Below are 13,242 nucleotides of genomic sequence, written 5' to 3'. Positions count from 1 at the left end.
GAGAAGTAGTTTATAGTTAAATATCTCCATCAACAATGTGATAACCTTGGATAGCAGATGCCCTTGTAGCCTTTTATATCACCATAGTTTAAATTATGATTAGTCCCAATATTAACTGCCCTAACAAAGATATCCACGTACTTTCCTTCAGCCTGTGTTTGATGCAAATTTACCATTTCTCCAGCATGGATTTAAGGCTGTGTTTAATCATTGATGCACAATAGATTTTGTTCAGAGATCTTAAATTATTTGTGGTTATAAACATCGTATTCTAATGCTCATTAAGAGTACATCAAGCTTTACTTAATGTTTTGAACGGATAGAACTTATTGGAGACGCATTAAGCTGTGATTCCAATTTACTCACAAAGCTCATATTTTACAGGTGAACCAAATTTCATGAAAGTTCAAACTCACTAAATTTTGGCTGAGTGCAGATTCAATAGCACTTATATAAGATCAGTGTATATAAAATTGGTGCTAGATTTGAGAGCTGATTACTTGCTACTCCATTCTGTGTCTCGGTAGCCCTACTCAACAGAAACCACTTGTGACATAGAAAGCTAGAAAAAAGAGATTTTCTCCAAGCTATTCTGACGACACCTCCCAATCCCATGATCTCTACCACCAGGCAGGAAAAGGCTCCAGGCCCATGGGAATGACAGATTCTATTCTTCTGTTGTGCACCTTGCTGATTTAGAAATGTAGCTCCCCAATCCTGAAGAAGGGTCTCAGCCCAAAATGTCAACTGTTTATTCATTTCCATAGATGCTGCCTGACCTGCTGAGTTCCTCCAGCATTTTGTGTGTTGCTTTGGAAATATATCTCTTATTATCTTTGGGTTTAATTCCTTCAGCTCCCTTCCATATAGCTCTGTGGGAGCATTTCCACCAGTAAGACTATTGGAGTTTAAGAAGGCAGCTTCTCAACGGCAATTAGGAAGAAGCAATAAATATTGCTTGTGCCAGTGACACCCAAATTCTAAAAAAAAACTTCATGTTTGTTTAAAAAAATCTCAGGTTTGTTTCATTAAGGTTCTTGAAGGCTTGATTACATTTTGGCAAATCATGTGACATTCATTTATTTGATATCAGCTCATGATTTGTAGAATTCATTGCATAAATGCCCCAGTCTTTAATGCACCTTGGCAAATAGATGAGGAGAAAAGTTTGTTAATGAAAATTACTGAAGCTCAGTTGTTCATTTTGCAGAAGAGAAAATCCCTTGGATGTAACATCTATGACAATAAAATTGTCTTCAGTTTTTCAAGCTGTATAAATTTATCGATTTCTTGATCTTTCAAACAGCACAGGCTTTTTTCGCTTTACTTCCATAGTATACTGACCATGAGAAAATGTAACAGCAGGGGCGTCCTAATTGACTTAATTTCTTCCAGTACAACTAAAGAAATTACTTGGTGTGCTGCACAAGGACCAGAGCTAGCATTTGAATGATACTGATGTAATTTTATTGGAGGTGTAGTAGGAGGTCTGCTCTGCTCTTTAAACTTTCTGGGTTGCATGCAGCATTTTCTGGGACAGCAATAGCCAGTGATGAAATGTCTTATAAAATGGGGCAAACATATTTTCAACTTATTTAAAGAAGTTTTGAGTGACATTATTGGAGATGAGGCTGATGAAGATATTTGTGTATATAAAAGATTCTCAATCATTGAAATGTTGGTTTAGGGAATGGTGCAATTTGTATACCACCACCTATATACTAAAGTGGAAAATTATCTATTTTGGAAATAGAAACATAGAAACACAGAAAACCTACAGCACAATACAGGCCCTTCGGCCCACAAAGCTGTGCTGAACATGTCCTTACCTTAGAACTACCTAGGCTTACCCATAGCCCTCTATTTTTCTAAGTTCCATGTATCCATCCAGGAGTCTCTTAAGACCCTATTGTTTCCGCCTCCACCACCGCCACCAGCAGCCCATTCCACGCACTCACCACTCTCTGCGTAAAAAAAAAACTTACCCCTGACATCTTCTCTGTACCTTCTTCCAAGCACCTTAAAACTATGCCCTCTCATGCTAGCCATTTCAGCCCTGGGGAAAAAAGCCTCTGATTATCCACATGATCAATGCCTCTCATTATCTTGTGCACCTTTCATCCTCCAACGCTCCAAGAAGAAAAGGCTGAGTTTACTCAACCTATTCTCATGAAGCATGCTCCCCAATCAAGGCAACATCCTTGTAAATCTCCTCTGCACCCTTTCTATGGTTTCCACGTCTTTCCTGTAGTGAGGCAACCAGAACTGAGCACAGTACCCCAAGTGGAGTCTGACCAGGGTCCTATATAGCTGAAATATGTTACTGAATTTTCCCATTGATTGTACTTGAATCAAAATGCCAGTTCTCCTTGTTTTCTTAAATTGAAACAAGTGTAGAAAATTACTGAGTTCCTTACAAAAAGGTGAGAGATTAGACTACTTCTGTCATAACCAGTTTTAGTGAGGTATCAGTGGAGATGTAGAACAGTCTTTGAATTATGTCTGTTTCCCAGGTGTGGGAATATTAACCAACCAGTCTGAGCATTCTCATCCAGTTCTGATGAAAGGCATTTGTCCTAAAAACATCTCTGTTTGCTGAATGGTCTCGTCCCAAAAAGCTGACAGTACTCTTTTCCATAGATGCTGCCTGGCCTGCTGACTTCCTCCAGCATCCTGTGTGTTTCTAGCATCTGCAGATTTTCTCTTGTTTCTATTTGCTTCCTGAGTGTTTCAAACATTTCTATTTTTATTTCATTGCTATCTTTAAACTACTTGTAAATGTAAAGTTATACTTTTGAAATTTGTTTGGAAGCATGGTAAATCTCATCAGGAAAACGTTTATTATCCTTCGACGTGTTACCAAAGCATTTCTTTTCCATGAATGTATTAACTTGATCATAGTAATATAACCATCGACCTCGAAAGCCTCATCACTTTGTCCCTCTGTCTTGACAAACGCATTATGGAATGACCCTCCAGATCATCAGCCGCAACCCTAGAACCAGGCCGAATGACCCTCATCGTCAACACAGTAACTTGTGCGCTTACTGCGTAGCAACTGATCACCAACGCATCAAATGCCCACTGCCTCAGGGAAATGGTGCCACCAGGTAGAGGGGTGGGGAGGGGGGAACCTGTCTGGTAAGCCCTCCCTGGCCCCTAGTTCTATGTGCCCAGGAGGCTCTGTTGGATTGCAGCACAGTAGGTAACTTTTTGGAATGGACTCTGTGTGTGCTGCTTGGACCCCCTCCCGAGCCTACCTCTCACTCCTTCTAGATCACGGCCATTGACAGACCTCCCTAGGGGTCTGGGATGGTCAGAGCATGCACGTGCCTCTGCACATGAGTGTCGGAGAGCACCACGTGTCCAATTCCTCCTGATTGACAACCCCAACAGTCCTTTCATCTTAGGTTACCCCCGGCTCTCCACTCATGACCTTCACTTCGCCTGGTCATCTGGTTCACAGCTGAGTCCAGGACCCTCCTGCCTGCAACCTCAGTTGAGTTCACTCCGTAAAACTGAGAGGTGGAGGAAACCCTCGACCTCAACAAACTCCCACAGGAATACCATGACTGAGCCATCGCCTTCAGTAAAAGGGAAGCCAGCACTCTGTTGTGTCACAGACCATCTGACTGCGGGCACCACCCCCTCCTCCAGACTATCTGTTCTCCCTCTCGCTGGAGAGCCAAGCCATGAGTGATTGCATCACCAAAGCACTACAGCACATCTTCATTTGACCATCCCACTTCCCCGCCAGTGTAGAATTCTTCTTTGTCAAAAAGAAAGATGGGGGTTGTCATCCCTATATTAACTGCCATGGGCTCAACAAAATCACCGTTAAGAACTTTTACCATCTCCCCATGATGGATAGTGCATTCGAAACATTCAATAGGGCCCAGATATTCACCAAGCAGGATCTATGGAATGCATACAATGTGACTCCGCATCTGCCAGGGAGATGGAGTGGAAGACAGTGTTGATAACACCCACTGGCCACTAAACAATACTTAGTGATGCCTTTTGAACATTCCAACAGTCCAGGTATTTCCAAGCCTTCATAAATGAGATACATAGAGACATGATACTTTGGCATGTGTCCATCTATCTTGATAACGTCCCCATCTTCTCCAAGGATCCCCAAGACCATATCTGTCATGTCTGTTCATTCCTTCAGTGTCTTCTCAAAAACTAGCCGTTCTGCAAGTTAGAGAAATGTCATTTCCACACCCCAGTCATTTCCTACTTGGGTTATGAACTTTCACCCCAAGACATAACCATGGATCCAGCAGAAGTGCATGCCATTATTGAATGGCCCAGATCGTGCTCCCTCAAACAGCTACAGTGTTTCTTGAGCTTCCCTAACTTCTACCACCGCTTCATCAGAAATCACCACCAAATCACTGCTCCTTATACCTCCCTCACCAAGTCACCTACCTTGCAGATTACCTGGTCTGCTGCTGCAGACCACTCTCCTTTCAAAGAGCTCAAGAGATTCTCCACCATCAGAAGCCCTCCAGACTTTTTGTGGTAGAGGTGGATGCATCTGACATTGGCGCTGGGGCTATCCTCTCCCAGTGAGGACTGGACAAATAGATATACCCTTGTGCCTTCTTCTCGCACAAGTTCAACTCTACACAGTGCCATTATGAAGTAGGAGACAGGGAGCTACTCACTATTAAAAGGGTCTTGGAGCAATGGAGACATTGGCTGATGGGAAACACCAAGCCCTTCCTGATCTGATCTGACCAGCAGAACCATGTATCCATTACGAAAAACCCGCCAGCTCAATCCACATCAGGCTCATTGGGCCCCGTTTTTCGAACAATTCAACTTAACCATCTCCCACTGATCAGTTCCAAGAACACTAAGATGGATGCCCTGTCATGATGGTTTGACCCAGCTGAAATGGAGATCAACCCTCACTTTGGTCATCTGGGACCTTGGGAACTAGATTCGTCAGCATGAGCTTCTGCCGGCCGATGTTCCTGAAATCCCTATGTACATGCCAGCAGTCGTGTGCTCTGAGGCACTTCAGTGGGCCTGCACCTCACCCCTCTCCGGCCATCCAGGCTCCCGATAGACTCTGGGTTTTCTGCGATGCCAGTTCTGGTGGTCCGCCATGAATGTAGATATACGTCAGTTTGTTATTGCTTGCCCTAAATGTTTTCAGTCCAAATCCTCCAACCATCAGCCCTCTGGGCTCCAATCTCTTGATGCCTGTGGTCCCACATTGCCATGGATTTCATCCACCTTCTGATGGAGTCACGGTGATCTGTTGTCCAAGGTGGTCCACCTCAATGCCCTCCCCAAACTTCCATTAGCCGTTGAGATGGCAGACCTGGTTCTCTGACATGTAGTTCACCTCCATGGCTTCCCTGAGGACATTCTGTCAGACCAGGGCTTGCAATTCACCTCCCGCTTCTGGTGAGCCTTCTGCTCTCTCCTCCACATCTCAGAAATATTGTTATCTGCTGAGGGCCGAGCTGTCCCATAATCTACACACCCCCTCTTCCACGAGTAAGTCACTCTTGAAGGGCTTCATGGCTACCAACCCCCGTTGTTCCCCATGGAGGAGGCAACAGTAGAGGTTCCATCTGCCAGGGTCCTGGTTTGCTGCTACTGGAATAATTGGAAGAAGGCATGGAGGGCCATTCTCAATGCCAACTGTGCCTACTGCCACCAGGCCAACTGCCAGTGGTGCCCAGACTGACTACCCTGGTCTGGGGACGAAGTCTGGCTGTCCACCCGAGCTCTGCCCCCATGTATAAACACCTGAAAGGTCTCACTCCAGTTCACTGGAACCAATCAAGATTTCCCATCACATCAATCCAGACGCTTACTGTCTCCAGCTGCCACTGCCCTTCAGGATTGCTCCTACCTTCCACATGTCCTGCCTGAAGCCCTTTGCCCATGGACCACTCAACCCACTTGAGGCTGCACCTCTGGAATCTAGGATGGTGGAAGGTAGTGCAGTGTACATGGTTTGCTGGTTGATGGATTCACATCATCGTTGATAGAGTGTGCACTGGGAACGGTATGGCCTGGAGGAGAGGTCCTGGACACCGTCCAGTTACATCTGGATCTATCGCTCATTGAGGAGTCCCACCGGACCCATCCAGATCCTCCTGGACCATTGGGGGCTGGCCATAGGAGTGGGGGAGGTTCCTGTCAGGCCTGCACAAGCAGGAACCTCCCAGGCTCCACCCAGCTAATGGGCGGGGGGGATGATGTCCTTCCTGGCTGGGCTATCTACAACCAGAGATTAGACTTTGAACAAGGATAGAGTTGAAAAGGCATTTTTTTCACTCAGGGTGAAATATTGAAGTTCTCCATAGAATAGAGCTGTGGAGACTAGGTTTCCAACTATATCTGAGACTGATTTTTGACCATTGAGCAAATCAGGGGATAGTGGATTTGTGGAGGAATGTGTTGCTGAGGCATAATTGTTTGGAATGACAGAATAGGCGTGAAGGACCAATTGATCTACTCTTGATTTACTTCTCATCTCCTTACATTTCTTGTGATTTATTTCTGCTACTTAAAGGTGATCGTTAATTACTTGAATGTACCATATGGGATCAAATACAAAGGAGAAATGCACATGATATCCCAATCTCATTTAGTTGTGTAAGTCTTTACAGAAATTACAGTTTTCTGCTCTTCATATCTTTGTGTGTAGACTGATCAGACTGTTCAGATTTGTGTTGCTTCTGCATTGATGGAGCACTGTCTAAAACACAAAAGAGATAAAATCAGTATTACCAGGAATATGTAAAGTAAGTTTACTTAATTGGTGTATGATGGCATGGTGGCCAAATTGCACATAAAAGTAATTATTGATCCAAAGACAGGAATTTGAATTCCACCATGAGAGGCAAGAATTTAATTCAGTTAATCTGGAATGTAAAGCTTGTATCAATAATAACAAACAAGAGAAAATCTGTAGACGCTGGAAATCTGAGCAACACACACAAAATGCTGGAGGAACTCAGCAGACCAGGCAGCATCTAGGAAAGGAGTACAGTTTGACATCTTGGACCAAAACCCTTTGGCAGAACACTATAACAGTTGAATCAATAATAACAGTTGAATTTCTCCAGCATTTTTTTGTGTTACTCTGGATTTCTGGAATCTTCAAACTCTCTTGTGCTATGGATGCCTCCTGACCTGCTGAGTTCCTCCAACATTTCGTGTGTGTTACTATCGATAATGAAACCACAAGATGGTTCTTGAAAGCCCATCCAATTCACTATTCTCCACTCTGGGAACTGTAGTCTTTTCCATAGATGTGGTGAGAGATGGGCAATGATATAGCTTGTGAAGTAGTGTACTCCGTTCATAACTTATATAGAGCTTCTGTTTGCTCCTGATTCATGGCCTTAAGGTTATCAGTACTATTGTGGTTAATACTTCTCTGGGTGAACAGCGAGAGGACATTGTTCATGTTGGTACAAACAACATATATAAAACAAGGGATGAGGTCTTGCAGAATGAGTATAGGGAGTTGGGTAACCTCGAGGGTGATGATCTCTACTTTATTTTTGGTACCATATGCTAGAAAAGTCAAAAATGGAAGAATACTCCAAATAATTTGTGGCTGAGGAACTAGGGGGATGGGGGTGGGCAGGTATTCAGGTTTTTGGACCATTGGGATTTCTTCTGGGCTAGAAGCAACCCGTACAAGAGGGATGGATGGCCATTGAACCAGACAGGAATTAATTGTCCTTGCAGGGAAATTTGTTAGAACCCCACAGGAGGGTTTAAATTAGATTGACAAGGGGATGGCACTCTTACTCGGAGCAAGCCATGGGATAAAGCTTTTGCCAGCGAGAGTAAGTCTAGTAATTAGAATAACCAGGGACACTAAAGTCAGGGAAAGGAATATGCAGTTGAACAGCATTTATTTTGATATTCAAGGTTTAACAGTTAAAGCAGACAAACTCAGACTGTGGGTTGGCTCTGAGGACTGGGATGTTATAGTCATAATGGAAACATGGCTGAGAGAAGAGCAGGACTGGCTGCTCATTACTCCAGGATACGGGTGCTAGAGGTGTGACGAAGATACAGGGAAGCCAGGAGTGGGTGCAGCCTTTTTAACAAGGGAGGAAATAACAGCTTTGAGATGACATTCTTGGATCATCCATTGAGGCCATGTGGGTAGTTCTTAGAAACAAGAAGAGGGGGATCACTATAGGGTCATGGACTCCCTGATTGTCAGTAGGAACTTGAGGAGCAAATGTGTAGAGAAATTGTTCATAGTAGTGAGAATAATAGGAGTTGCATTTGAGGGAGATTTCAATTTCCCTTGTATGGACTACTTTTCAGAGTATTAGGGGGCTGGATGGGGTGGAATTTGTGAAACATCTCCAGGAAAGTTTCCTGATTCTATAGTTTCCTACAGAGGGCCCTACTTGGGAGGTGCAATACCTGACCTCTTCTTAGAGAATGAGGTAAGGCAAGTAACAGAAGTGGGCCGTCAGGGAGCACTTTGGCTCTAGTGACTATAATTCTAATCGTTTTAAGGCAGTGATGGAAAAGGTCCACAAGTGAGGTCCTAAATTAGACTAGGGCTAATTTGGGGGGAATTAGACAAGATCTAGCAGAGGTTGATTGGGTGAGCTTGTTTGAAGGGAAAGGAATGAATGGCAAGCAGGAAGCTTTTAACAGTGTGATAGCATGTGTCCAGGAGCAGCATGTTCCTATTAGGGTGAAAGACAATCTGGCAAGTTTAGGGAACCTAAATGGGCCAAGTATGATCCTTTTGCTCCTGCCTGCAAATCTGTTTCAGCATCCTGTTGAAGGATAACAAATTGAGGGAGGGTAGGCAACCTCTGCAGAGGGAAATGGATAGTTAAAACTTCTGGTCTAGGTCTTTCATTTGGACCGGAAGGTTCGAGGTGAGTTGGCGAGCAGTAAGAGATGAGGGGGAGGGGTTAGCAAGAGCTGGTAAATGATAATTGGATCCGGGTGAGGATGGGTCACTGGCAGGTGCAGAAGGTGGCGAGGAGAAGGGTGGAAATAAGAGGCTGTGAGGTGACAAGTTGAAGTAACAAAGGGCTGCAGAGGATGGAAGCTGACAGGAAAGGAAGGTGGAACGTGGAACCAAGTAAGGGAGATGAGGTGACCAGGTAAGAATAGAGTGCCCAGAAGGAGGAGTCAGTGGGTGATGGACAGAAGGAGGAGGGGAAGAAACTGTGTGATGGGGATGTAGTGGTGGGTGTGCAAGAAGAAACTGGGTGGATCAGGAGAGAGCGGGATGGGATGGGACCGGGGGGCGGGGGGAATAGATTACTATAGATTACTAAAGCTGGAGCATTCAATTTTCATGCAGTTGAATTGTATCAAAAATTACACTTTTTATTTTTTTAAAGAAAAGCGGTACTTATGAATTCATGGCTATCTTTAAATTAAGTAACAAAAAGCTCTTTCCACTAACCTATTGGCTGTATAGTTTTTGTTAATGATTTGCTTTTGCCTCTGTGTTCCATATTGGAGACCTGCAAGTACAAACCTGTGTTCATATTCACTTTGCTTTAACCAGTCATATTCTTATTCTTATCCGGCGCATATCGAGTGAGAACGTTCAGTGAAAGGTAACCTTGCTCGCTGCCTTGTCAGCCAATTTCAATTTGCTTCCAGTTTCCTCCCAACCTTGCTTGTGGCTGAAGATGCCGTCGGAGATGACAATTCCGGCTGCCTTCCTTCATCTCCCCCAAGTGGCATTCTTCATAGCTAACCTTCTGTAACTTGTATCACCATGGTTTTTGTTTTCACTATGGTAGGGAGGCAGTAACGTTCACATTCTGACTAAAACTACTGACTAATTTCTCACCGATACCTGATCAGTTGAAGATCTCCAATATCTATGCCTTTGCTGCAGTGATCACGATTTATCTCATTTAATGGGCCCACTAACCTTATGATAATATCTGGTAGTTATTTTATTTATTTAGAGATAAAGTGCTGAAAATGCCCTTACAACCCACTGAGCTGTGCTGGCGGACAACCTACCGATTTGACCCATAGCCTAATCACAGGACAATTTACATTGACCATTTAACATACTAACTGGTACTGTATGTCTTTGGGCTGTGGGGAGAATCCAGAGCACCTGGAGGAAACCCATGAGCACACAGGAAGTACGTACAAACTTTCTTACAGAGGATGCTGGAATTGAACTCAGAGCTCTGGGGCCCTGAGCTGTAATAGCGTCGTGCTAACGGCTACACTACCGTGGTGCCTCATGAAGTATCAATATAGATCCCATATTCACATGGTAAGCATAATTCTGAAAGTTAACAACTTACCTTGGCGGTCTCCTCAATGCCACCACCCAGCTCCCTATCATTCCAACTAACGTCCTTCTCTAAAACTGAATTTCCTGAGAGAGGTGGAGTACTTTTCACGTCAGATCCAAGTGAATGCTGCTTGACACTGAGTACAGACAAATTCTGTTCATTCTCTGTTTGCAATGTAATCCCTGCTCCCACTGACATGGCTCAGTATTTCCCTGAAGGATTACAACATGTATAGTGATTAGAGGAAAATTGCATTGTTTCAATTGGTTTAAAACCAGTGGGCATTCTTATAACATGCACTTTAGGAAGAGCCAACAGGCTGGTCCTAATGAAGAAATATTGCTAAATTTGGGATTACAGCATATGCGGGAAGTCCCAAACATATTAGCTCTCCAGTGGAGACCCAGCCTGTTTGCCCTTCCATCTGCCTTCTGAACCTGTATGATCATTTTGAATTAGGTATTTCCAAAGGGTGGCAGGGGGTGCAGGGGGAAGTATTAATCTTCAAGTTTTTGGTTAGGTGGATTTAGATTTAAATTTTTATTGTTTTTTTCATTAAAAATATTATTTTAAAATGTTAAATTTGTTTCACTTATTGTTATGAAAGGGCAATAGCAAACTTACTGACTGGATAATCTGGGCTTGTTTTCTTTTGGTGCAAAAAAGCCGAGGAGTGACCTGATAGGAATTTATTAAATTATGAAAGGCATGGGATAGGATAGACCCATGGTAGGGTTATGAACAACAAGAAGGTAAAAGTTTAAGGTGAGATGAAGGAGATTTAACGGGAATCTGAGGGATAAGTATTTTGCAGTGTAGTTGGAACACAGTGCTGGAAACCCATACTATGTTTAATTGGCATTTAGACAGACTTTAATGGGCAAGTGATCCATGTCTACCACCCTCCTGTTACTTATTACTTAGTCTTGGGTTTTCAATTGCTCAGTATCCCAACTACAATGAATAAGTTTAGATCCTCCGAATGTTGTATATTATCCTTGGTATTCTCAACGTGCCCTCCTCTACACTGGAGAAACCAAGCACAATCGAGTGAATGCTTTGTGGAGCTCCTGTATCAGTCCACAGTGGTGACCCTGAGGTTCTGGTTGCATGTCTTTTAATTCTCAATCGCACTCCTAATCCGACCTGTTTGTCTTCTGCCTTCACTGTCACAGTGAGGTTCAACGTAAACTGAAGGTACAACATTTCATCTTCACACTGAGCACTTTGCAACCTTCTTGAATGAACGCTGGGTTATCTAACTTAAGGTAAACGGCTGACTTGGTGTTTCCTATTATCGTATGTCCTTTACCAACTTGATTCTATAAAATGACTCTCTAGGAAGGAAACCCACCAGATACTGAAAGGCCTGAATAGAGTGGCACAGAAAAAAAAAATGTTTCCATTTATTGACTAGTCCAAGATCCAAGCCACAGCCTCAGAATAAAGGGACTCCCCTTTAAAAACGATATGAGGCGGAATTTCTTCAGCCAGAGGGTGGTGAATCTGCAGAATTTGTTGCCATCAAGGGCATTGGAGGAAAAGTCACTAGGTGTACTTAAGGCAGAGATTGATAGGTTCTTGATTGTAAAAAAGATTAGGAGTTATGGGGAATAATCAGGAGAATGGGGCTGACAGAAACAAAAATCAATTGTGATTGAATGGTGGGTTAGATTCAATGGGCTGAATGGCCTTAAACTGATCTGATATCATAGGGTCGTACTCTTGCTCCTTATTATTCATCCATTTTAACCGATCTCGATATATTCTTTTGTTTTTCACCTAACTCGTCCACTAACTCTGCTTTGAAAATTGTGAAGCCATCATCCTTTCCCTGATCTGAGAAAGGGTAGATGACCTGCATTGTTAATTGGCTTCACTTTCCACAAATGCTGCTTTATAGTTTGAATTCTTCTAACATTTTCCGTTCTTGTTTCAGAGATTCAATGTGCTGTCTACTCACCAGTCTGTGATTACCTTGCAGTGTAGTGAGACTGGATTGTGATGCTGGATTATAATACTGTCCGTCAACTCTTCCTCCAATTCCCTATACCCTTTTCTGGCTTCATCAAAATTGCTTTGATCTGTAGAAATAATAAGTCAGAAAAAGATTATAATTATAGTTAAGACCAAGTTTATCCATCTTTGGAATTTGAGTTATAGGCAAAGGACCCCCTCTCAAATAGGTTGAGTGAAGCCTTCAAGGGGCAACTTACTCACGCTCTGTAGAACTGATTATCGTTTGCAATGAAGCTTTTATTTGTTGCACGTTTCATGTTTGGAAGCTAGATGGAGCAGTAGTGAATGAATAATTTATACCAGTGTATAAGTAGGGCTCTTCTGGAGCTGCCTATTAAAACCATCTTTTGGGATTGTTGCAGAAGTAATTTTACTCCCAAAACTGCCTGGGTTTAACAAATATATAATTGCCACAATTACAGCTTGGAAGAGTTACTGGCCTTAAGAAAATATAATTTAATAGTTGTGGGTTGTAAGTTCTTCAGCTAAATATCTGAAAATATTATGAATTCTTTAATTCTATGAAAAAGTTTTTATCAAAGAAACTTAGTTAATCCTGAGTGTATTGCCAGTTTCTATTTTACGATCTCCAAGATGTTTAAAATAGTCGACTGAATATTGCTTTCTTCTCCCTCTTTCTGGCATGCCACCTACTTTTTGTGTCAAATCAAATCAATGGGGATTGTGCTGGAAGTGTCGCCACACTTCTGTGTGCCCACAACTTACTAGCCCTAAATGTATATCTTTGAATGTGGGAGGAAACTGGATCACATGGAGTCACGGGGGTGGGGGGGGGCGCGAGAGGTTTGCAAACTCCTTACAGACAATGGCAGGAATCGACCTCCCAATCAGCAATCGTTGGTGCTTGTAAAGCAGTTGCACTAACCACTATGCTACCGTGCTGCCCCTAGGGTGATCATGAGTG

At 43.1% G+C, this 13,242-nt stretch overlaps 1 protein-coding gene across 1 annotated transcript in view; it reads right to left on the bottom strand.

The window, feature by feature from the left end:
* Nucleotides 1-6,707: 6,707 nt before the first annotated feature.
* LOC134346344 (coiled-coil domain-containing protein 110-like) overlaps nt 6,708-13,242 on the bottom strand; it is a 30,698-nt gene continuing 24,163 nt past the window's right edge. The window contains exons 6-9 of the mRNA XM_063047691.1: nt 12,262-12,382; nt 10,308-10,510; nt 9,437-9,497; nt 6,708-6,730 (exon numbers count right to left, since the gene is read on the bottom strand). Coding sequence (XP_062903761.1) covers nt 10,456-10,510; nt 12,262-12,382 — 176 coding nt within the window. The 3' untranslated portion in view covers nt 6,708-6,730; nt 9,437-9,497; nt 10,308-10,455. The remainder of the gene's footprint in view (nt 6,731-9,436; nt 9,498-10,307; nt 10,511-12,261; nt 12,383-13,242) is intronic.

The sequence above is a fragment of the Mobula hypostoma genome, chromosome 5, assembly GCF_963921235.1.
Source record: "Mobula hypostoma chromosome 5, sMobHyp1.1, whole genome shotgun sequence".
NCBI lineage: Eukaryota > Metazoa > Chordata > Chondrichthyes > Myliobatiformes > Myliobatidae > Mobula > Mobula hypostoma.
Note: the sequence above shows the minus strand (reverse complement) of the source record. Positions and strands in the feature narration are given on the sequence as shown.